The 24347-nt window shown below is 43.9% G+C and overlaps 1 protein-coding gene across 2 annotated transcripts in view; it reads right to left on the reverse strand.

Moving 5' to 3' along the window:
- Positions 1 to 24347, reverse strand: part of ABCA5 (ATP binding cassette subfamily A member 5) — a 1411043-nt gene that overhangs the window by 221815 nt on the left and 1164881 nt on the right. For both annotated transcript variants that reach the window (XM_086930971.1, XM_086930972.1), the window contains exons 33-34: positions 15447 to 15522; positions 15266 to 15360 (exon numbers count right to left, since the gene is read on the reverse strand). In XM_086930971.1, coding sequence (XP_086787097.1) covers positions 15266 to 15360; positions 15447 to 15522 — 171 coding nt within the window. The remainder of the gene's footprint in view (positions 1 to 15265; positions 15361 to 15446; positions 15523 to 24347) is intronic.

Here is a 24347-nt window from a genome sequence, read left to right on the forward strand (position 1 = left end):
ATCCAGCACACAGCAAAAAAATACAGGAGAAAATCACGCCAAGGATGCCAGGTCAAACAACAACTTTTTACATGATTGGCACGCACAAAACAGCATACTTAGAAATCCTTCTGCAGGCAGTACATTTCTTAGTAGGCATATTATCAAGCTGCTCCCTCCAAGGCTTATAATATTGCGCATGATGCCCTTGTTTTGTTGTCCGGTTGGAGACCATGCTAAATTGGAAATACAAACATTCCCATCAGCATTGCACCGCTGACACAGTGTGAATAGAACTGGGCTTTGATAATATAAACTGCCTCTCAGCTGAGTTCCTCAAAGGAGCACTTCTATGGATTATCCTGGACGTTGTGACTGAGATTCAGCCCTGCTGATTCTAATAATTATCCTGCAAAGGACAGTGTCCTATTCTACACCAGTCTGGCTTCGTGATATATCATACACAGGCATGGGTAGTTGGGTTGTCACAAGATATCTGGCAGATGATATGCTCACTATGCTGACGATAGTGTAGATAGGTTCAAGGTAGGAGTATTCATATATAGAGTATCATATAATCACATAATATTGCCAGAATGGTTGAACTGTTGGTCTTTTTCACCATTCTTGTAATGCTGGTAACAATGATTTGTTTCCTCCTGCTAATAATTGCAACGCATGTTTTTTTACACAAGAATACAGATGCTTCAATACATGTTTGAAAAGCTAGTTTGCATATTTCTTGTGTCTCCCTCTGGGCATGCCTAAGTAACAAAAGGGTGGATCTGTTTCCACCATTTCCTTGGGAAAATTACAGTGGTCATGTTCTGAGGTTGCACATACCGTCCGGTACCCTCGAAGGTTAGAGGTCTGGATGGGGCACTGCAAGCTAGCTAGAAATTGGGACAACATACTCTGATGGTATTGATGGACTCAGTCGCCATATTCTGACGTTTATGTTGCCCAGATCCGTAATTCATAGGAACTATATGACAAAACCTCAAAACAATTGGTCACTTATACAGTGAAGGTTAGTCAGGTAAACAAATGAACGCTGAAAAAACTAAGATTGTCCTTAAATTTACCTACAGCAAAACCTAGGCTGGGTCATTGAAAGCCAAAGCAAAACACACCAGAAAGAAGTGCATTCAGGGGATTGATACTCTTCCTCACTTACCAGGAAACAAAACAGTTCAATCATCCAGCATAAACCGACTTTGTGGAGGGGCAGCACACAGATAGAAAGGTATGCACCATCTATGATGTCAGATGGAAAGAGCTCAGGCGGCCCTGCTCAATCTCCAGGTTAGGAGGTGACATCTGTCCCTGCGACTGTGAGAGAAGGTCTGCATGGGAGAAGAAGGGGGCAAGTTGCGGTGGGCGCAGAGAGAAATGCAGAAGGTCCACACTCTTGGTGAATGGTGGGAGGCAATCAGAATCACTTGTGCACAGTCTTGGGGAGACTACCTCAACCGGCTAGGAGTCAAGGATATGGCGAGAATACATATTGTAGGGGAAAATTGAGACAAAGCTCATCCCTTAAAGCTCCCTGCAATGGTAACTGAAGGCCATAGAACAGCAGGTAACGCATGTTCTCATGAGTGGTGAAGAGACAAACATTGCGGGTGTCCGAAAGGCAAGAATTATGTGTACCACCTCCAGTTGAAGCTGCCACTTGTGGTAGGCATAAAGATGCTGACTCAGATTGTCAGCTCTCATTTTCAAGGAGCATGCCAGATGGTTGGCAACCAGCCAGATCCCATGCACGCAGGGTGACAGCCGTAGTGGTTTCAGATACAGGGGGTCAAGAGCCAGTTTCGCCCTGCTCGCTCATATACCATATTACAGGCTTGTTCGCAGTTAGGCTATGTGCAGGAAAGGCAAGAAGGTTTTCAGGGCAAGGCGCTTCACCTGCGTTCTTAGCAAATTAATGTGGAATCCTTTTTCCTCTGGATACCAAAGTCCTCTGACTACCAACTCCTTCAGATGTGTACACCACTCGATGGTGGATTCATCCATCACTAGTCTGGCCACTAACGGTGGTGGGCAAAATAAGCTCCCAATAGATGGGATCTACTTTAATGACCATCACTGAAGATCCATCTTAGTATCAGGGGTTGGGAGATCATGATAATGTTAGCCAGCTCGTCACCATGCTGGAACCACAGCAGACAAAACCACAGGAGAGCCCTTATGTGCAGGAGGGCATGCATAATCAACCGTATGCAATAAGCAAGTAGACGCAGCAGACAAAGGACCACCAGGGCTGCAATCCAAGCTCCCTCGTTTCAATCATATCCCGAAAGGATTAGTTACTTACCTGTAATCCTAGTTCTCTTCCAGGGTTATACTCATCAAAGTCATAAGCACTGAATTATCTCCGCCCATAAGCGGAAACCCGGAACATATGGCCTAATACATATATATGTGTAAAATATATAAGAAGAGTACATAGTACTAAAACATTATACACATATACATGTATAAATTAATAATATGCAGTCCTAAACATATCCAATAGGCTAATAAAGCCATAATTACATGCAATTCTGTAGTATGAAAATAACTCATAACCTATAATGCAAGAAAAGGACATGAACATTAATTGCATTCCTCAGAAAACTACCTTTTATTTTCATCAACGATAACAGGTAATGAAAGGCAATTAGCCTAAACAGGCTGCATAAACAAATAACATCCATGTACAGAAAAGGAGACTGGCACCTCGCCTTTAAGGCTTCAGAGTTGCCGGTCATGTTACCGGAAAAATATTCTCATTGTATTCTTTATTCAAGTTTTCTTTCATAAAATACACAGCACAGATTGATAGCCGACATGGCGCGTTTCGTCCCACACAGGAGTTCTTCAAGGCTTTAGCGTATTTAAGATATGGCACACAGGCGCTCCATGTCAGGCTTACTGTAGCAAAGAATTGTTGTGAAAGATAAACCTTATTTTATTTAAGATAGGACATACAAGTACTTCGTATCAGGCTTACAGTAGCCAGAAAATGTTTTGAAAGGTAACGGGATATGTATCTCCAAATGGAGCGTACTGATGTCCGGTTCCAAAAGGAATAGATAATATCTATAGTTTTTATTGCACATCCCTGGAAATCTGACTATCACATGTTGTTTGATTTATGGATTTTTAACAATTGTGATAAAAGAATTGCAACTGTGGTATCAATATTGTACTGCGACACGTAACCACAGAAATAACCATCCTTTTATGTGTACACAGTATATTAACCCGTTGCATGCTCATGACGGAGCCGCTCCGTCATGAGCCACGGTTGTGCTGTGCTCATGACAGAGCAGTTCCGTCATGGCCCTGCCGCAGCGCCTGCGCGGCGCTGATTTCGCGCCTGCGCAGCACGTTCTATTGAGCGGGCAGGGCCATGACGGAACTGCTCCGTCATGAGCACAGCGCAACCGCGGCTCGTGACTGAGCGGCTCCGTCACGAGCATGCGAGCGCCGCTCGACCCCCCCCAGCGCTGCGGCGGAATTGCCGCCGCAGCGAAGGGGTTAAGTGGTGAACAATGGATTTGTTTTTTACTCATGACTTTATTCTTTTTAATTGCAATGATTCCTGATAATCTAGCAATAAAGAATTACTCACTGTAAAAATTATGAAAAACCTTATTTGAGAAAACATTTAAATATGCTTTTCCCATTTCTCTGTCTTCCTAACGCCACACTGCTACCTCTTCAACATTTCCCCCATCCTAAACATGACATTTTCCCCATACACTCAAGGTGTCTCACTGTTCCTTCCATGGCCGCCCAATCTTCTACTACTTACAGTTCTTTCCTTTCACTATGAAAAAATAATGTTAACTACAAAATATGTTCTTAAGCTTGTGAACTGGAATTCCTATTAGGAACTTGGTCTTAAAACCTTTAATGCTGATTCCCTGTTGAGTAAAACAATATTTGGTTGGGACAACCTATATGAAACAAGCATTTGCAAAGACAAGGTAGTGGTCGCACATTATAGAGCGGTAAATTAAAATAATATAATAAATGCACCAAAGCACTTTTTGTATAAAGGAGCAGCTCCACAACAAGGTGCAGGTGTCATGCCCTCAGGGCACTTTATGTTTAAAAAGATGCAACAGAGATAGGTAGCAATGATGGAGAGAGTGGGGACATGGTGAGGATTATAGTAAGTATCAACATGCAACTGGAAAAGCAGGGAGTGAGAGCAATGGAAGTGCTGGAAGGGGGTATTAAATGTAAAAAAAAACTGAGCAAGATGGGAATGTCAAGGGAAGCAATGGACAAGCTGAAGGACAGGAGGGCTTCAATAAAAGAATGTATTTTAAGGGGGAACAGCACGTTGAAGACAATAAGATATCACATCCATTTGAGTGGAGTGCTGAATGAAAACAATGAAAATATTTCCTTGACTGTAAGCAGTAGAAGGTTAGAGTCATTCAATCAAAAGGATGGTAAAGAAGAACAAGTTACTTACCTATGGTAATGCCTTATCTGGTAGACTCTATTTAGATGCAGATGTCTCACCGTAGAATATTCTCCAGGTGTCTGAATGGAATTTTTCGAGAAGTACCCCTGCACTCCAGTAGATGGCCTTGTTTGGCTCCACATTGGCGGCGGCCATGCCGGAAATTACGTGAACGGTGCCATTACAAGTGCCACCCAGGCGTCCTTTTGAGACTTTCCATGCCAGGAGTGCGGAGCCATGATGTAGGCTGACAACTGGTGTGAAATTCTGGTAAGGAATCTATGGCTGGAGCTTCCACTAGATAAGGAGTTAGTGAACTTGTTCATCTAATAGAGATTTCTAGCTGCTAATTCCTTACCTTAGAATAGATACCCAAGTAAAGCCTCCACAAATGTGGGTCTGCAAAGCCATTTTAAAGCAGGGAGTCCTGCAGGACTGAACGGGCAAAGTGCCTGTCACGACAGAACTGCTAAACCAAGCAGTAATGCTTAGTAAATGTGTGTAGAGATGCCCCCGTTGCTGCCTGACAGATTTCCATGACAAGGGCCTACGCAGGCTAATGCAGTGGTTGCAGCCTTGGCTCTGGTGGAATGAGCTACCAAGCCCTCAGGGGGTGCTTCTTGTTCAATGGGTAGCAGATTGTTTTGCAGAGCACTTTCTTGAAATGGTCCGTTTCTGCACAGCCTTTACTTTCTTGACCCCAACAAACAAGTTACTTACCTTCGGTAACAATATATCTGTCAGAGACATAGATTAGTTATAGATTCCTTACTGTGTGAATTACCCCCAGGGCATCAGACTGGATCCAGAGAATTTTTTTTTCAGCAGCACCCTGTGCATCGAAAGGTGGCATCGGTCGGCTCTGCGTTTATCATTGGCGTCCTGGTCGCCGGGATGACGTCGTGGTAGCTACTTAGACACCGCCCTTGCACGCTGACGTGAGTTCTTTCACACGACACTCCACACCAGAAGTGCAGAGCCATGCAAGACACTGACCACTGGTGCACAAAGCTAGGCCCTGAAAGGGATTCCCTGACCCTAGAAGTCAGTTCACAGAACGGGGAAGATGGGTGAGTCGGTAAGGAATCTATAACTAATCTATGTCTCTTACACATATATTGTTACCAATGGTAAGTAACTTGTTCATTTGTAAGAGACAATTAGTTATAGATCTCTTACATTCTAAATAGATACCCCAGCAATACCAACCCCAGAGGTGGGTCTGCGAACTAAGTTCACACCAGAAAGTCCTGGAGAACAGAACGTCCAAAGAAGCTGTCTCTCCGGAATTGGCTGTCCAGGCAGTAGTGTTTTGTGAACGTGTGCAGAAATGCCCACATAGCCGCCTGACAGATGTCATTGAGGGGAACTTCCTGTCCCAAAGCAGTGGTAGCTGCTGTCGCCCTGGTGCAATGGGCACGCAATCCCACTGGAGGCTCCTTCTTGGCTAAAGAGTAGCAAGCTTTGATGCATAGAACAACACACCTAGAGATGGTCTGTTTGAGCATGGTCCGTCATTCTTTGGCGGCCATGTAGCGAACAAAGAGTTGGTCATCCACCCAGTATTGCTTGGTGCGATCCAAATAAAATGAAAGCGTTTGGTTTGGATCAAGACGGTGGAGCCTCTCTACCTCCTTCGAAGGATGGGGAGGCGGAAAGAAGGGTGGCAAGGTGATGGTTTGACTAATGTGGAAAGAAGTAACAACCTTGGGAAGAAAGGAAGGTCTGACTCTGAGGACAACCTTGTCCAGATGAACAGCCAGAAAGGGAGGCTTTGAAGAAAGAGCTTGGAGTTCACTCACCCTGCGAGCAGAGGTGATAGCAACCAGAAAGGTAGTCTCTAAAGTAAGAAGTCTGAGAAGACAGCTATGAAGCGGCTCAAAGGGAGCGCACATAAGGCAAGAAAGAACCAAGTTCAAGTCCCACTGAGGGGTAGGAAGGGAACAGGAGGAAAAAGATGGGTAATGCCCTTAAGGAAGCAATTTACAACATGGGACTTGAAAAGAGAAGGCTGATCAGGAGGCCTAAGAAAGGCTGAAATGGCTGAGAGGTAGCCCTTCAAAATGCCCAGAGCAGAGACCTGCTGGGCCAAAGATAGGAGGAACAAGCGAACCTCAGAACGGGGGGCAGAAAGGGAATCCACAGCCTTTGCTGCGCACCACTCTACAAATTTGTTTCATCTGCAGACGTATACCGTTTCAGTGGAGCGACGCCTGACTGCCAAGATAACATCACAGACTTCAGGAGGAAGGTCGAAGGCTGTCAACTGTCGCCACTCAATCTCCACGCAAGGAGGTGGAGACTGGACAGGTTCGGGTGGAAGACCGTTCCCTGCTGCTGCGACAGAAGATCCTTTCTCCCGATGAGGCAGCCGGATCTGAGGATCGATGGCCATGTGTAACAGCTCAGGATACCAGACTCTTCTTGCCCAATCAGGAGCCACAAGGATGACATGGGCCCGGTTGCACTTGATCTTCTTCAGCACTCTGGGCAGAAGTGATATAAGGAGAAAGACGTATAGAAGACCGCAACTCAACTCGCAACAAAAAACGTTGCCTAGCGAGTGCCACCTTGGAAATTCCAACGCGCAATATTGCTGATATTGCACGTTCTCTTCGGTGGTGAATAGATCTAAGCAAGGCTCTCTCCACTGCTGAAAGAGACCTTGCACTACCTCAGAGTGAAGACGCCATTCGTGATCCATCATGCACCTGCGGTTGAGTTTGTCCACCCTGGCGATCAGTGAACCTGCGAGGTGTTGAACCACCAGGGACATGCCCTGATTTCCCAGCCATGTCCAAGGACGGAGAGCCTCTTGACATAGATCGAAAAATAGAGCACAGCACCAATATAAGTACTATCTGACCAACTATTTAGTTGCGGTCAAGTTTTCACAGCGGTACTAGGCAGTCTCTACTAATCTGTAAAGACCTTTGGAAGTATCATGTGGTCAGGAAATCCACGTAGGCACTCCTTTTATATTCTCTTTCTGATTATGAATTCCTGGAAGTAATAGCAATAGCATTTTGATTAGTGAGCTAGAAGTCCAAAATGATCAGTTATAAATTCAGTTAAAAAAGAAACGATAGCAAAAGCTACTTAGTAAATTATCGATCCATTCCCAAACATCCATACTGTGTTCCAGACTGGGCCAGCCGTGTACAGAGACCCTTGACAGAGGGTCCACGACCACACCCAGCCTTGTTTGTTGCAGTACCACATGGCGGTGGTGTTGTTCGTGAACACCAGCACAACTCTTCACCGGACAGAGGGAAGTAATGCTTTCAGTGCAAGACGGATCGCTAAAGCTCTAGAAGGTTGATGTGGAGCCCAGACTCTGCAGGAGACCAGAGGCCTCTGATCTCTGCCTCTCCCATGAGGCCACCACACCCTAAAAGTGGTGCATCCGTCACCACTGCATACTCCGGTTGGGGAAGGGAGAGAGATCCGACGTAGACCCAATGCTGGTTCATCAGCCACCACAGCAATTGATGTGCAGTGCCCTCTGAGATCCGAATGCAGTCGAACAGATTCCCCTGATGCTGTGCCCACTGAAACTTCGGGTCACACTACAGAGCCAGCATATGCCACCTGGCATGATCCACCAGCAGGATGCAGGAGGCACGAGGGCCAGTAGCCTCAGGGTAATTCTGACCGAAACCCGGGATAGAGGCTGAAATATCGGAATCATAGCCTGAATATCCCTGACTTGCTTTTCGGGAGGATAAGCCCGAAACTGCATCGTGCCCAGAACCGCTCTGATGAAATGGAGTGTCTGAGAGGGATTCAGGTGTGACTTCGGCACATTTATGGTGAACCCCAGCGAGTGCAGGAGGCCTGTCATAGTCTGGAGGTGGGAGACAACTGCCTGGGGCGAACCCACCTTCAATAGCCAGTCGTCAAGATCAGGGAAGACTGGAAACCTAGATCTGCACAGATGTGCTGGGACCACCGCCATCACTTTCGTGAACACCTGAAGGGCGCTGGAAAGGCCAAAGGGGAACAAGGTAAACTGAAAGTGCTCATGGCTTACCTTGAACTGCAGGTAACGCCGGTGGGCCGGCAGGACGGGGATGTGAAAGTAAGCGTCCTGCAGTCCAACGCTACCATCCAGTCTCCAGGGTCGAGGGCAGACAGGCCCTGAGCTAGCCTCAACGCCATCATGCATGGACTGTAATCAATTCATATAAAAGATTAAAACCGCAATTTTATCTTGAAGCTCACTTCCGGCTATTGCTAAAAATGAAATTCATGGCATACAGACTGGGCAATCATTGCTCAAAAGACCTGATTCCGACGTGGAAAAGTAAACAGCAAGAAATGACATGTCGCCTATGTAGGTACCATACAGAAAGTTTGTACCATCTAATGTGCACGTGCTAGTCAGTAAAAGAGGAAAGAAAAAAATTGTTGAAATCACTGCTAAACTCTTTAAAAGTTCAAACCTGCAGGCAGGCGGTCACCAGTTGAATGTGTGCCATTTCGAACATTCTAATATGCCGTGGAGTAAAATTCATGACTATAGTAGAGACTTTACTCTCAAAAGTTGAATAGATTAAGACTTGGGTCTGGAAAGCGAACTTCTTTTAGAAATAGTTATGATTTTAAGAATATGAGTTTTTATTTCTTCTTTTACATTTGATTGTTATTTTATATGTATGCTTTAGGGTTGTGATAAACCAAATAAAGTTAACTTTGACTGACTGACAACATTTTGAACTCCTTCCGGAGGAAGCGGTTGACGTTCCTGAGATCTAAGATAGGACGCAGGCCTGTGTCCTTCTGGGGCACCAGGAAGTAGTGGGACTAGCAACCAAAACCTACTTCTGGTGTAGGAACTCGCTCGATTGCTCCCTTGGCCAAGAGAGCCAAAACTTCCTGGTGGAGAAGGGCCAGATCCTCCGACATGCGATGGTGCTGAGGTGGCATTGATGGAGGGGTAGTCTCGAAGGGAGTAGCCCCTTCGGACTATTTGCAAAACCCACCTGTCCGACATGTTGGTGCACCAGTGGCAGAGGTGATGGCGAATCCTGCTGCCCACTCGTGATTGGTGGCTTTGGAAGGTCGTACTAGGAGGGTTTGGAGGCTGCTGCAGGGGGGTCAGTCGTGGACTGACCCGCTCCCTGGCCCCCAGACCCACGGTGGTGGGTCCCATGTCCCCAGCCACGCATGGGGCTAAACAGTGAGTCGGCCTGTGGCTCTGGGCGGAACGTGGTGGGGCACCCCTTCCGTAGCCAGGGGTGAAAAGCAGGCTGCACAGGGTGGTGGAGAGGCCCAAGGACTTGGCCGTAGCCCAAGAGTCCTTGAAGCTCTCTAGCGCATTGTCTGCCGTGTCGCTGAACAGGCGACCACCATCAAAAGCATGTCCATAAAGGTAGCTTGGACATCCCCGGAAAAACCAGTTGACCACAGCCAGGCATAGCATCGAAGGGCTACCGACATTGAAATCGTCCTGCCTAGCAAATTTGCAGTATCCAGTCCACATCTGATGGTGAACTTGGCTGCGTCTCCCCCCCTTGGCGACTGTACAGGAAAGCCCGGCCGGGCCTCCTCCGGGCACTGTGGTAGTACCTGAGCTACCGTATCCCACACTGAATTGGTAACGGGCCATCAGACATGCAGTGTTTTCGGACTGCAGTCTCAAGCTGGATGAAGAAAACATAATCTTCCCAAGATGGTCTAGCTTCTTGGATTCCCTACTAGGTGGTGTGATAGGGTATGTGCCTTTGGATGTATAGAGTTGGACCACCAAGCTCTCAGGGGTGGGGTGTTGGTAGAGGAAAGTGGGGTCGCCCTGGGCCAGGCAGTGCCGTAGGGCAATCATCCTATCCACAGGAGCCCCAGTGTTGGGCCTGGACCAGGTGCTCAAAAGAATGTCAGTGAGGTTCTCATTAAATAGCAGCAGGGGCTCCGAAGAGCTCGCAGCCGGTTGAAGCACCTCTGTCAGGAGGTTATTCCTGACCGCCACCGTAGGTAGCTCAAGGTTGAGAGCCTCGGCTGCCCTACGAAACACCACTGTGTAAGAAGCTCCCTCCTCAGTAGCCACAGTAGAAGGAGACAACATGCCAAGGTCTGGGGAGGTGTCCAGACCACTGGCTTCCCCCAACTCCTCTCTCCAGTCCGGTTCATATTCCAACTGGTCAGTTAAAGGGTCTCCAGACCCCTCCCAATCTTCATCATTCTTCTCTGGTTGCCAATCTGGCCTGAAAGAACCAGGTTGGAACAGGGGTACAAAAGTACCCATTGGCACTGGATCCGGCATCGGCTAACGTCGGTCTGTCTCCGTACCCATGTGGGGAAGGAGGCCGGGGTTGATGATGGCTGGGGACACAACCGGCGCCGGCTGTGGGTGTGGTGCCGGTTGAATTGCCGGCGGTGGAGATGTTATGGGTTGTCCGGTGCCGATCCGGATCCAGGCCTGGATCCAAGGAGACCATGTGGTGCCAGGGCGAAAGCCACCGGTGTCGAAGACCCAGTGCCCCCAGCTGAGTCCGCGAGGCCTAAGGGCGCACCAGTGAAGTCTGGCTGCCCAAGGAGGCTGGGGTTGATGATGGCTGAGGAACAGAACCGGTGCCGGCTGTGGGTGTGGTGCCGGTTGAATTGATGGCGGTGGAGATGTTATGAGGTCGTCCGGTGCCGATCCGGATCCAGGCCTGGATCAAAGGAGACCATGTGGTGCCAGGACGGAAGCCGCCGGTGTCGAAGACCCAGTGCCCCCAGCTGAGTCCGCGGGGCCTAAGGGCGCACCAGTGGAGTCTGGCTGCCCAAAGATGGCATGCATCACTTCGTAGAAAGTTGAAAGCTGGGCCAGGGTTGCTCTGGGTCCCGGAAAGTGAGGGAAATTAAGGACCGACCCTTCGGGCTCCGTTCACGGAGCCGCGGGAGGGGCACCACCTGCATCCCTCATCGCGTCGGACGACGGACGGGGAGAAGACGAAGAGGGGCGATGCTTCTTTGACTTCTTCTTGTGCTTTGACTTACCTGAGGAGTGCGAAAACTTCAAAGGCGAGTGGTGGCGGCTCCAAGACCGGGCCCTTGACCTCCTGCTTGTTCGGGACCTCAAACAGCACGGAGTCGACTGCCGGACTGCAAGAATGTTTGGGGACCGCTCCCGCAAAGACTGAATTCATGGTCTGGCAGTCGAAACATGACTTGGCATCGTTGTTGCGTTTCAGGCACCACAGGCACATACGAGGGGATCCATCACAACATCGGTTTATGGCCGGAACCGGAAGTGTTGAAACCAGGAATCCGTGACACGCACCAGGAGTCGAAGACTCAAAAATGGCGTTGACCTAAGTCGGCAAAATGTCAGTCAAAAAGTGACTGGAGGTAACGCTCTCTTCAGATATGTGCTGGCTGACGAGGAAAAAGAAAGAAATGATGCCAGCGCGAGGGCGGCATCTAAGCAGCTACCACAACAAGATCCCGGCGACCACAACGCCAACAATGAACGCAGAGCCGACTGAAGCCACCTTTCGATGCGCAGGGGTACTGCTGATGAAAAAATCTCTGGATCCAGTCTGACCCCTGGGGGTAATTCACTGGGTAAGGAATCTATAACTAATTGTCTCTTTCAGAAACACACCAAGAAGAGTTGATCGTCCAACCCGGACCTTTTCTGTGCGATCAAGGCAGAATGACAATGCTCTTTTTGAGTCCAAACATTGGAGTCTCTCCTACTCCTTTGACGGTGGAGCAAGGAAGGTGGGCATGCGACGTTCTGGTGTACATGGAAAGGAGTCACAAACTTTGAGAGGAAAGAAGTACATGTCCGGAAAGAAGGTGGTGCAGGGAAGGTGTACAGAGAGTGCCTGCAATTTGCTGACCTTCCTGGCCGATGTAAGGGCCACTAAAAAAAACAGTCTTGACTGTTAATAAATGGAAGGGCAGTTCTGCAGTGGCTCAAACAGCACGCATTTGAAAAAAAGTCAGGACAAAGCTTAAGTCTTACTGGGGCACGATAAATGACCTGGGAGGATACATCTGTTGTAAACCTTTGGGGAACCAAGCAACAACATGTGATTTACACCAAGAAGGTTGGTCTGGCAACCGCAAAAATGCTGAAATGGCGGATAATTGGCATTTAGCAAAAGTAGAGCCTCCTGACAAAGGATTCACGACCCTACCCCGCCCTGTTTGCTGCCGTACCACATGCCAGTGGCATTTCCAGTGAACACCAGCACCCTTCCCTTGATCAAAGAAAAGCTTTAAATGCCAAGCAGCTCGCCCGAAGCTCCAATAGGTTGATGTTAAGTCGAACTCCACTGGAGACTAGAGTCCTCTAATCTCCATCTCTCCCAGATGACCGCCCTAACCGATACATCGGTCACTACAGTCCGCGCTGGTCGGGGAAGGGAGAGAGGGCTGCCACCTAGCCAATCGCAGTTTTTCAGCCACCACTGCAGATCTTTCGCAGTTCCCTCTAAGAACAGGACCATGTCAGAGAGATTTCCACTCCAGGTCCTAGCATAGGGCTTGCATGTGTTATAAGCAGGATGCAGGAGGCTATGAGGCCCAACAGCCTCAGTATCATTCTCACCGAAATCCAGGATAGAGCCTGAAACCTCTGTATCATAGCCTGAACATCATGAGAATTGGTCCAAAACTGCAGTGTGTCCAGAACAGCTCTAATGAATGGGAGCGTCTCAGAGGGAGTCAGGTCTGACTTCTTCACATTGACAGTGAACCCCAGAAAGTCCAAAAGGTTAGTAGTAGTCTGGAGGTGGGAAACAACTGCCTGTGGCGAGCCCACCTTTAACAGCAAATTATTGAGGTAGGAGAAGGATGGAACCTCTAACCTTTCCAGATGAGCTGCAACTACTGCCTCACCTTGGTGAACAACCGACGGGCGCTGGTAAGGTCGAAAGGGAGCAAGGGAAACTGATAGTGCTCTTGACCTACCGTGAACAGCATGAAACATCTGTGGATAGGCAGGAGGGGATGTGGAAATGTGCGTCCTACAAGTCCAAAGCTACCATCTAGTCTCCAGGGTCCAGGGCAGACAGGACTTGAGAGAGTGTGAGCCGTTTGATTATCTTCTTTTTCAGTAAGAGATTGAGAAATAGAAAGTCTAGGATAGGACAAATGTCTCCATCCTTTCTAGTCACTAGAAAAATGTGGGAATAGCAACCACCACCTACTCCCGATGCTGGCACCCTGGCCAAGAGAGGCAAATCTTCCAGCCGGAGCAATGAGAGGTGGTCCTCCCTCAATCTGTCAAAAGTGTGCAGCATAGGTGGAGGGGTGGTCATAAAGTTGCCCCTTTGGACAAACTGTAAAACCCAACGGCCTGATGTTACCAATCTTCAGTGGGGCAAGTGATGGAGTATTTTGCCCCCACCTGGATGCCCATGATGGTAGGAGGAAAAACTAAAGGTGTTTGGAGGCTGAGGCTGCTGGGTGGGGGTGTACTGGCCTGACCTCTCATTACCTGTTCAATGTGTTCTATGAGACCTGCATCCTGGCCCACAAATAGGCTATAAAGCCTCTGGGCTGTGGTGGCTGGGAGGGTATGAAAGCGGATGGAAACCCTTCTGTGGCCATGATGGACCTAAGAGGGAACGGATAGGTAAAAGTAAATGCGGGGAACCGCATAACCTCTGGGATTTGCTTTCGGTGGTTGCAGGGAAGGGCTTACCTGGTGTGAACGAAGCGCTGAGATAAAGCGTCTTCACTTCTGGCATGCAAAAGCAGGTGAGAGAGAAACTGAGGATCCCGCTATGTTAAAGACCAATTACTGGAAGTGGAGGGTCATGTGTGGAGTCTCATGACCACCCTGCCGGAAATGTGGAATAATTGGAACTTGATCACGTGTCTTTTGAACCGAAGTTCTCTTAAATCAGTCACCGGCTTACTTGCGTCTGCATTATATTTTTCGCTGGTTTTTAAACTCATCCTAACTGTCTTTCCCATTTTCCCCTTTTCATATTACGTTTGCAGGCAATTTTACTCAGGCATGTAATACTATGTCCTGATGATGATCCTAAAAATGTTTAAACAGGATCGAAACGTCATCGAATCTATGTACACCACAAATGCTTTTCTAATTAATATCAGTCATGTGTAACGGTGTCCCAACACATTTCTGCTTGTACTATTTGAATGTATAAAATACAAGCAATTCGCTGTGCCTGAGCCTATCTTTTGTTTTTCTGTTTTCTGTTTATGCTCTATATACACACTTAGTAGGATGCAGGCTTGTGTCCCACTTTATTGTTTCTGTGTTCATTTTACAAATTAAAAGCATACCTGTCCGGCTTTAAATATAGTACGGACTCTGGGTCAATATTCATCTATCCGTACGTCTATTGTCCTTGTACAGGGACCACTGTGTTTAGAACTCAAAACTATCCAAGGTCCCTGACCAATTGAATTGGGTTCACTCGTCTTCTATAACATTCTCCAGGAGATGGTCAAATGCAACTCGATGAAGTAAGCCTTCAAATTTGCACCAAGAAAATGAGATACACTAAAAAGGCAGTGGTTAATCAATGAGCTGACCCAAAACCCTCTGCAAGCATTGGGGTTTTTCGATGACAGGCAGATTATAGCTGTGTTCATGGGATAAAAAAAGGCTTAGATTGTCTGTTGAAATAATAATGTCAGCCATATCCTAATCTAAGTCTAATTGCACACTTCTTTTCATCTCATAAAGTTTGAAGAGCACTCTGCAAGGAAAAACATGTTTAGATTTAGACATACAACACGTTCAGCTAATCAAGCCATCTGCCTAACATATGTGTTCCCTGGTGTATGCTATACGTCCGGTCTTGCAAAGGTTAACAAAGCACTGAACAGAATAGGGAACAAACTTACCACATCTGCTGTTTGGCCTTAGGATCCATGCCAGTTGATGGCTCATCCAGAAGCACAATATATGGGTTTCCCAGCATGCTCAGTGCAAAACATAACTAAGTAAGAGAGAATCATCAAAAAGAGTTATTAACTAAAACAATGTTGGAAAATATGAAATATTTTACGAAATATTACTGCATACCTTTCTTTTTATCCCTGCCGACAACTTCTTAGAAGGCTTTTGGAGATGTTCTTTCAGATCAAGGGCACTAGTGACTCTGAAAAGCATATAACATTGTATGATGCATTAGCATTTTTATGAGAACAGCGGAGTATGATTTATGAACGCTGGGTATACATGGCTTTTTTTATCGGTTGAATAAAACAAAGATCCATTGATTGATGAATGATAATAATCTCTCAATAGACAACATTCAGCTAAGTGAGGTGAAGTGATACAAAGGTATTAGCATTCAACAACTGAAGCATCATTGCCTGCTTTCCTCTCCCTATTTCTTATGTTTTGAGGCTGAAAGTATAAATGTACAGTGACGTAATCTACTATGACATCACAAGGCCATGAAAACCAATGCTGAATAATAACACAGACAGTATGCCATTACCAATTCATGACCACCAGCGTATGATGATGCAACTGTTGGTGAATGAGTGGATGTGTATGTAGATGTTGGAATTACCTAATAAGTTGTTGTAATTGGTATTGGTTTCTCCTTTTTAAAGAAAATGTTATAGTTTCTATTTTTGAATGTGTGTGTCAAAGGTTATTTTATGCTGATAGGAGGTCTGCCACTTTGTCACAAGGATGTTGTCATCAGTGATGTCATTTGAGATGTCATCAGTGATGTCATGAGTGATGTCACTGACCATGTCATGAGTGATGTAATATGTGACGTCATCAGCAGTGCATTGCACGCGCAAGTTATAGTGAGTCCAACTAACTATAACGTGGGAATTTCAATGGTTTTATGTGAGTAAAATTTCCACCTATCTATAACTGGTGTGAAACCTATGGTTTTTTCAGTGAATATATATATATATATATATATATATATATATATATATATATATATATATATATATATATATATATATATATATATATATTTCTATGGCAAAATGAAACCCCTCATTTTGTTCCTTTTCAAATTAAATGTATTAAGTGTTACCACTTTATTCCAATCAAGATGACTTCAGGTGTGCCATACTTTTGTCATAAGTAAGACTGTTAGCGTTCTAGTTGTTCTTTAGAACACTCTGGGACATTCTGTCATTGGGCTATAGTTGGGCTACATCTGGCTGATATTTGGGCTACATTTGGGCTCTTTTGTCTCTGGTGGCCATCTTGGGAGACTGCATATCAGAATTTTTTTAATGAAATATAAGAGGATTTGAGAAGTCACTCAAAATGTGCCCTAATTTTTCTTTCTTCAGCACTAATCATAATTTCTGTGGCAAAATGAACCCCCTCATTTTCTTCCTTTGCAAATTAAATGTTTTAAGTGTTACCACTTTATTCCAATCAAGATGACTTCAGGTGTGCCATACTTTTGTCATAAGTAAGACTGTTAGTGCTCTAGTTGTTCTTTAGAACACTCTGGGACATTCTGTCATTGGGCTATAGTTGGGCTACATCTGGCTGATATTTGGGCTACATTTGTTTTTTTTTGTCTCTGGTGGCCATCTTTGGGCTACATTTGGGCTACATTTGGGCTCTAACATATATATAGCCCAATGTAGCCCAATATATATTTTTTCAAAGTTCATTTTCGTAAAAACCACTGGAGCATATATCTTAAGACATAGCAAAGGCACATCGGGTTACCAGTCCCTACAATTTTGCCAAGTTTGGTGGAAATCCATTCAGCCGTTCCGGCTAAAAGTGAGTTCGACCGCCCTATGGAAATTAACATGGAGAAAACACGTTTTGGGACCCCCCTTTTATCTCGGCCCCCGCTTGACGAATCTCCCCCCACATTTTCAGGGAAGGAGCGGAGCGGGCCACGAACTTTGAGAAAGACGCAAAGATTCGTCCACCGGCGCCAAAGTTATTCCCAATAGAATGTTGCGGATTTCCTATGGAAAGTAGATCCTAACTATAACTACCTACTGGCGACCGCCAGTAGGTAATATATATATATTCCCTATGGGGAATTCCTCAGAGTTAAAAGAACTTGTAGCTCAACACAAGCATGTGAGGAAACCCTTACCCTTACTAAGGCAAAATTGTTAGAACGTGGTTATAAAGAAAAAAACTTAAAAGCTGCACTTCATAAGGTTTCTCTCATTCAAAGAGAAGCTTTATTACAACCAAAAGCAGCTACCATAGATTTTAACTCAGCACCCACAAGAAATACCAATGTTGGATCTAATGAAACCAGGAAGGACTGTAGGTTTATCTCTACTTATAGTAGGCAGTCTAAATTAATAAAGAGAATAGTTACTAAAGAATGGCCAATCATATTAACAGATGGGGTCCTAAATGAGATTTAAATGCATAAATCTAATTTCACCTTTAGAAAGGCCCATTCAATGAAATCAGACCTTGTAAAAACCAGCCCTGAAACTTTTGATAAACACATTTGGCTATCCGCCCGTAATGGCTTTTTTAAATGTGCATCTTGCAGAGCCTGCAAATTTGGTTCCAATACTACCACATACACAACCGCATTCTCAGACCGACCTATTAAAATCAAAGGTCATTACACATGTAAGACTGAGTATGTTGGGTATATTCTAACATGTGTTTGTGGTTTAAGATATGTGGGAAGCACTAAGCTTCCAGCACAGGCTAGGATTCTGCAGCACTTACGGGCCATAGTGAACTCGGACCCTAACTACCCTGTAGCTAGACACATAAAAGCAGAACATGGTAACAATCTTAATGTTCTCACATATTTTGTAATCGATCATGTTCCTAGCAACAAAAGAGGGGGAGATAGGGAGAAAAAACTCCGTAGACTGGAAACCAGTTACATTTTAGAGCTGGATAGCAAGAGTCCAAAGGGCCTGAATATATGTGATGATTTGTACCACTTCCTTTAAGTGTCCTGAAAACTTGGAACCCTGATAATAGTTGTAGGGCAGGGCACTTACTACTTTATGTAAGGACGCAGTATAGGAGTATGAAGCACTTTATTTCCTAAAAAAAATTTGTATTAGATAGGAACACCTTTTATATTTTATATTTTATATAAGGGTTTTAAATGGATCATATATTTATATAGTTTTTATATGGTGTTCCTAAAAATAGGAATTTTCGGTGTTTCAGATGAAATTAACATCACTACTAATAATTTATACTGCTTTGCAAATCGACTAGGATACAAAATGAGTGAACATTAATTGAAAGGTACTAAAATCAATCATAAGGAGGATATTGTTTCAAAAGAGACCATTCTGAATTAAAAACATCGTAACATTGTGTAGTATTGCAATAATGTATTTGTACAGATATTAAGGTAAACCCATAGCATTGTATAGAACCGCCTTTTGGTCTCTCACAAATCCCTCTTTTTAAATACAAAGAATGAATTTTATAGTATGGTAATTGTATACTTCCTGTCGGGAGGATAAATGTGTTACCATTACTGATTGTGTATTTTAATTTGGCACTTTTGAGCACATTTGCACATGTTAGATGAAGTTATTGGTCTGAAATGCATTAGTGAAAATCGAGATTTATATAAACAAAAAACCTTTCAATATGCAACATTATCAAATGCTTAGGATCACTCCCGAAAGTAAATGGGAAAATCTCTTATCTGAAACTCGATATGTGCGATTGCTTTGATATTATATATTTTACGGTTTGAGAATGACTAGTAAATTATTTTTAAGCACGCACTGTAAAAGAATGCAATAACAATAATAATAGTTTTAAAAGAGATGAAATGAATGCTGCTATATTGCCGATGAAAATGGTTTTAATGTTGTAATGCATAGTATGTTGACTAATTCCATGGAAATGCAATGACCAATCACGAAGCACTTTATAATTTAAATAATGGAGGGAACCTCACGATCACCACCAGCGAGCAAGGCGTCAGGTACGCCGAAACGCGTTTGGTTAGGCACGGTAATGCACTTTATGAAATTGTAAAAATAAAGAACATCAGCGGCTGCTGAATTTGGTAAAGAGTCCGTCTCTCTCTCGTGTTTTGTGCGAACGCCTTATGGATGCTGGCGTTGAGAGTGGAATCAGGATTTGTATCGGAGAGGCCAGGCGTGGCCTCCAATAGACGGACCCCTTCACATCAAGAGGCGGGAACTTGTAACAAGGCAACACAGAGCAACAGTTCGGGAGAGCTTTCTTCGTTCCCAGCCCCCTGCTTTGAGTTAGAAACCGGAGGTGCGGAGACTTGGCGATTTGGTGAACCAGCGCGACCCAGCAAGTCGGAGGACAAGCTACGGGAGTGTCGGAGTCGTCAAAACCGTGAGTTCCATATCCCTGATGGTTTAATTAATACTCGAAGAGTGCAGGAGAGAAGGTTTAAAGAAGCCGCTTTCTGTATCCCACGTTACGAAGGGAGTGGGTTAATATAACGACTACAGTGCTAATATAATTACCGGCCGAGGATGGAAATTTCAGATGGAGAGAGGGACAAAGAGGCGGATGATTTATTTGGCAATTTACCGGTTGTAGACATCAATCAGGGAACCGCAAATGAAAAAACGGAGCAGCATTCGAATGCTGAAACGTTGTTAAAACAATTGGAAAAACATCACAAGAGCGAAGTCACTAAATACTGGGAAGCTAAGTCTCTGGAAAAGTATCATGAGGCAGGCAGAATACCCCGTGGACTTTGAATTATGCTTGCTCCAAGCTCCGAAAAACCAAACCCTATGCTATTAAAAGAATGGGCTGAATCCAATCTAGAGGCGTCTATGCGCCTAGTGTGCCTGTTAATAAAATATGCAAGAATTGATAGGGACACGGACCTGAAAGAAATAAAGAAATTAAAAGAAACAATTGAGTCTCTGATGGATTCAAACAACAAAGACATTATAGAAAAATCTTTAAAAGACATGCATGGACGCAAAACAAAGTTGGAAGACACAATTAAAAAAAGAAAAGTATGGAAATTCAGTCGGGACAAAAATGATTACGACAGGGGACAGGTATTCACTTTTGCTAAAAAGTATGACCAGGTAAAAAGACAAAGATTAAATAAAATAACACCAACGACTCAAGAAAGTAAAATTAATAGTAATCAAGCAACAGCATCAAGTTCCACTCTACAACCTGAAAACTCTAGTTCAGAAGGGAGCATACTATCTAGTGATAAAGACTCTGACAGAGGAAGCATGGACAAGACCCCTGAACTGTTGGGCCCTTTATCTTACGCGGAGGAACTAGAACATATTCGAGAGCAAAGAGTTCAGTCCCTTAGGCCGCGTCACCAACAGAAGCAAAGCGTACCAACACAGAAAGGAACAGGAGCCGCCGCCAACGCAGGCAAGCCAACAAGAGGACATGGAAACTGGCAGCAGAAAAAGAAAAATTGGAATTAATAAAAATTACTGGAAATACAGACCGAACCATTGTCAATCTTACAAAAATAGACTTGAATGAGGCGGAAAAACAATTACTCACGTTAGGCCTCAGCTATTGCCTTGAAAGCAACTTTGATTTTGTGAAAACTAGAGTGGGCATTTATAAATTTATAAGGAAGTTAAAATTAACCAAGTACTTCACTATAAAAAACCCGGAAGGCAAAACCCCACAAAAAATGTCAACACAAAATAATGAAATAGTGGGCATGGCAGTAAAAGAAATTCTGCTGCTTAGAACATTACACAACCTGGGAAATGACACATCTACTGACACCACTCTTAATACTCAGGAACTACTGTATGAGGAAAATATTGATGGAAATAGAGGGAGTACCAGTCCATTCAAAGCCCCATCCACTTTCGTCCCAATTATGCCGAGGGATGCGGTGGATGTTTTCCATGATAGAGTGGTGGAAGAACTTAAAACTCTTCATAAAAAAACATGCATGCAAAAGACAAAAAACTCAACCAAAAATAAGCAATACTTTCAATTGATGGCCAAACTTAGAAATAACGACACAGTGGTAATAAACCGAGCAGACAAAGGGGGCAATATTGACCTGTGGGATAAGAATTTATATAGAGAAGAAGCCATGAGACATCTTGATGATACTGATTGCTATGAATTATCTAATGGTGTAGCGGTCCATAAAACGAATGAACAATACAAGAAAGAACTATACAAATGGACGCGCAAGGGATTGATAACTAAGGAGGAAAATACATTTCTAACAAACAATTTTCCAAAGTTACCAACATTTTACTTAATCCCAAAAGTTCACAAGGGGTTAAGTCCACTCCAAGGAAGACCTATTAACTCAGCGCAAAACAGTAACTTTGAAAACACATCTAAATATGTGGACTTTTTCCTACAGGACTTTGTAAGAACACTGCCCTCTTTTATCCAAGACTCTAGAGACTTCCTGGCCAAATTAAACAATGTAGAATGGAATGAGAATTATCTATTGATAACATTGGATATTAAATCATTGTATACGTGTATCAAGCACGAGGATGGCTTGGCAGCAGTGGAATATTTCCTTAGTTTACGAAATATTCAGAACTATGGTCATAACAAAATGTTACTTAGTATGATACACTGGTGCCTATTTAATAACAGATTCCTTTATGATGGTGAGGTGTATAGACAAAAACAGGGAGTGGCTATGGGGGCATGCTTCTCCCCCAGGTACGCATGTCTTCATGTGGGCTGGTGGGAGGAGCATGTCCTCAAGCGGGAACATCATATCCTGTATGACCTGCACGTTGTACGTCTATGGCGATTTATAGACGATATGTTTATAATCTGGAATGGAACAAGAGAAGAAGCTAGTGAATTCATTAAAATTATGAACAACAACTCATTAAATCTAGAATTCACTCATCAAATTGAGAAGACAAAGATCAGCTTCTTAGATGTACAGGTCAATATTAATTCAGGAAAAGTGAAAACCAGTTTGTTTGTAAAACCAACAGCTGGGAACACCCTGCTACACGCAAGCAGCTTTCACCCAAGCCACACAATAGCAACCCTCCCCTATGGGGAATTCCTCAGAGTTAAAAGAACTTGTAGCTCAACACAAGCATGTGAGGAAGCCCTTACCCTTACTAAGGCAAAATTGTTAGAACGTGGTTATAAAGAAAAAAACTTAAAAGCTGCACTTCATAAGTTTTCTCTCATTCAAAGAAAAGCTTTATTACAACTAAAAGCAGCTACCATAGATTCTAACTCAGCACCCACAAGAAATACCAATGTTGGATCTAATGAAACCAGGAAGGACTGTAGGTTTATCTCTACTTATAGTAGGCAGTCTAAATTAATAAAGAAAATCGTTACTAAAGAATGGCCAATCATATTAACAGATGGAGTCCTAAATGAGATTTATATGCATAAACCTAATTTCACCTTTAGAAAGGCCCATTCAATGAAATCAGACCTTGTAAAAACCAGCCCTCAAACTTTTAATAAAGATATTTGGCTATCCGCCCGTAATTGCTTTTTTAAATGTGCATCTTGCAGAGCCTGCAAATTTGGTTCCAATACTACCACATACACAACCGCATTCTCAGACCGACCTATTAAAATCAAAGGTCATTACACATGTAAGACTGAGTATGTTGTGTATATTCTAACATGTGTTTGTGGTTAAAGATATGTGGGAAGCACTAAGCTTCCAGCACAGGCTAGGATTCTGCAGCACTTACGGGCCATAGTGAACTCGGACCCTAACTACCCCGTAGCTAAACACATAAAAGCAGAACATGGTAACAATCTTAATGTTCTCACATATTTTGTAATTGATCGTGTTCCTAGCAACAAAAAAGGGGGAGATAGGGAGAAAAAACTCCGTAGGCTGGAAACCAGTTACATTTTAGAGCTGGATAGCAAGAGTCCAAAGGGCCTGAATATATGTGATGCGTTGTACCACTTCCTTTAAGTGTCCTGAAAACTTGGAACCCTGATAATAGTTGTAGGGCAGGGCACTTACTACTTTATGTAAGGACGCAGTATAGGAGTATGAAGCACTTTATTTCCTAAAAAAAATTCGTATTAGATAGGAAAACCTTTTATATTTTATATTTTAAATAAGGGTTTTAAATGGATCATATATATATATAGTTTTCTCTCATTCAAAGAGAAGCTTTATTACAACCAAAAGCAGCTACCATAGATTTTAACTCAGCACCCACAAGAAATACCAATGTTGGATCTAATGAAACCAGGAAGGACTGTAGGTTTATCTCTACTTATAGTAGGCAGTCTAAATTAATAAAGAGAATCGTTACTAAAGAATGGCCAATCATATTAACAGATGGGGTCCTAAATGAGATTTAAATGCATAAATCTAATTTCTCCTTTAGAAAGGCCCATTCAATGAAATCAGACCTTGTAAAAACCAGCCCTGAAACTTTTGATACACACATTTGGCTATCCGCCCGTAATGGCTTTTTTAAATGTGCATCTTGCAGAGCCTGCAAATTTGGTTCCAATACTACCACATACACAACCGCATTCTCAGACCGACCTATTAAAATCAAAGGTCATTACACATGTAAGACTGAGTATGTTGGGTATATTCTAACATGTGTTTGTGGTTTAAGATATGTGGAAAGCACTAAGCTTCCAGCACAGGCTAGGATTCTGCAGCACTTACGGGCCATAGTGAACTCGGACCCTAACTACCCCGTAGCTAGACACATAAAAGCAGAACATGGTAACAATCTTAATGTTCTCACATATTTTGTAATTGATCATGTTCCTAGCAACAAAAGAGGGGGAGATAGGGAGAAAAAACTCCGTAGACTGGAAACCAGTTACATTTTAGAGCTGGATAGCAAGAGTCCAAAGGGCCTGAATATATGTGATGATTTGTACCACTTCCTTTAAGTGTCCTGAAAACTTGGAACCCTGATAATAGTTGTAGGGCAGGGCACTTACTACTTTATGTAAGGACGCAGTATAGGAGTATGAAGCACTTTATTTCCTAAAAAAAAATTGTATTAGATAGGAACACCTTTTATATTTTAT

The sequence above is a fragment of the Lissotriton vulgaris genome, chromosome 7, assembly GCF_964263255.1.
Source record: "Lissotriton vulgaris chromosome 7, aLisVul1.2, whole genome shotgun sequence".
In the NCBI taxonomy this organism is placed as follows: domain Eukaryota; kingdom Metazoa; phylum Chordata; class Amphibia; order Caudata; family Salamandridae; genus Lissotriton; species Lissotriton vulgaris.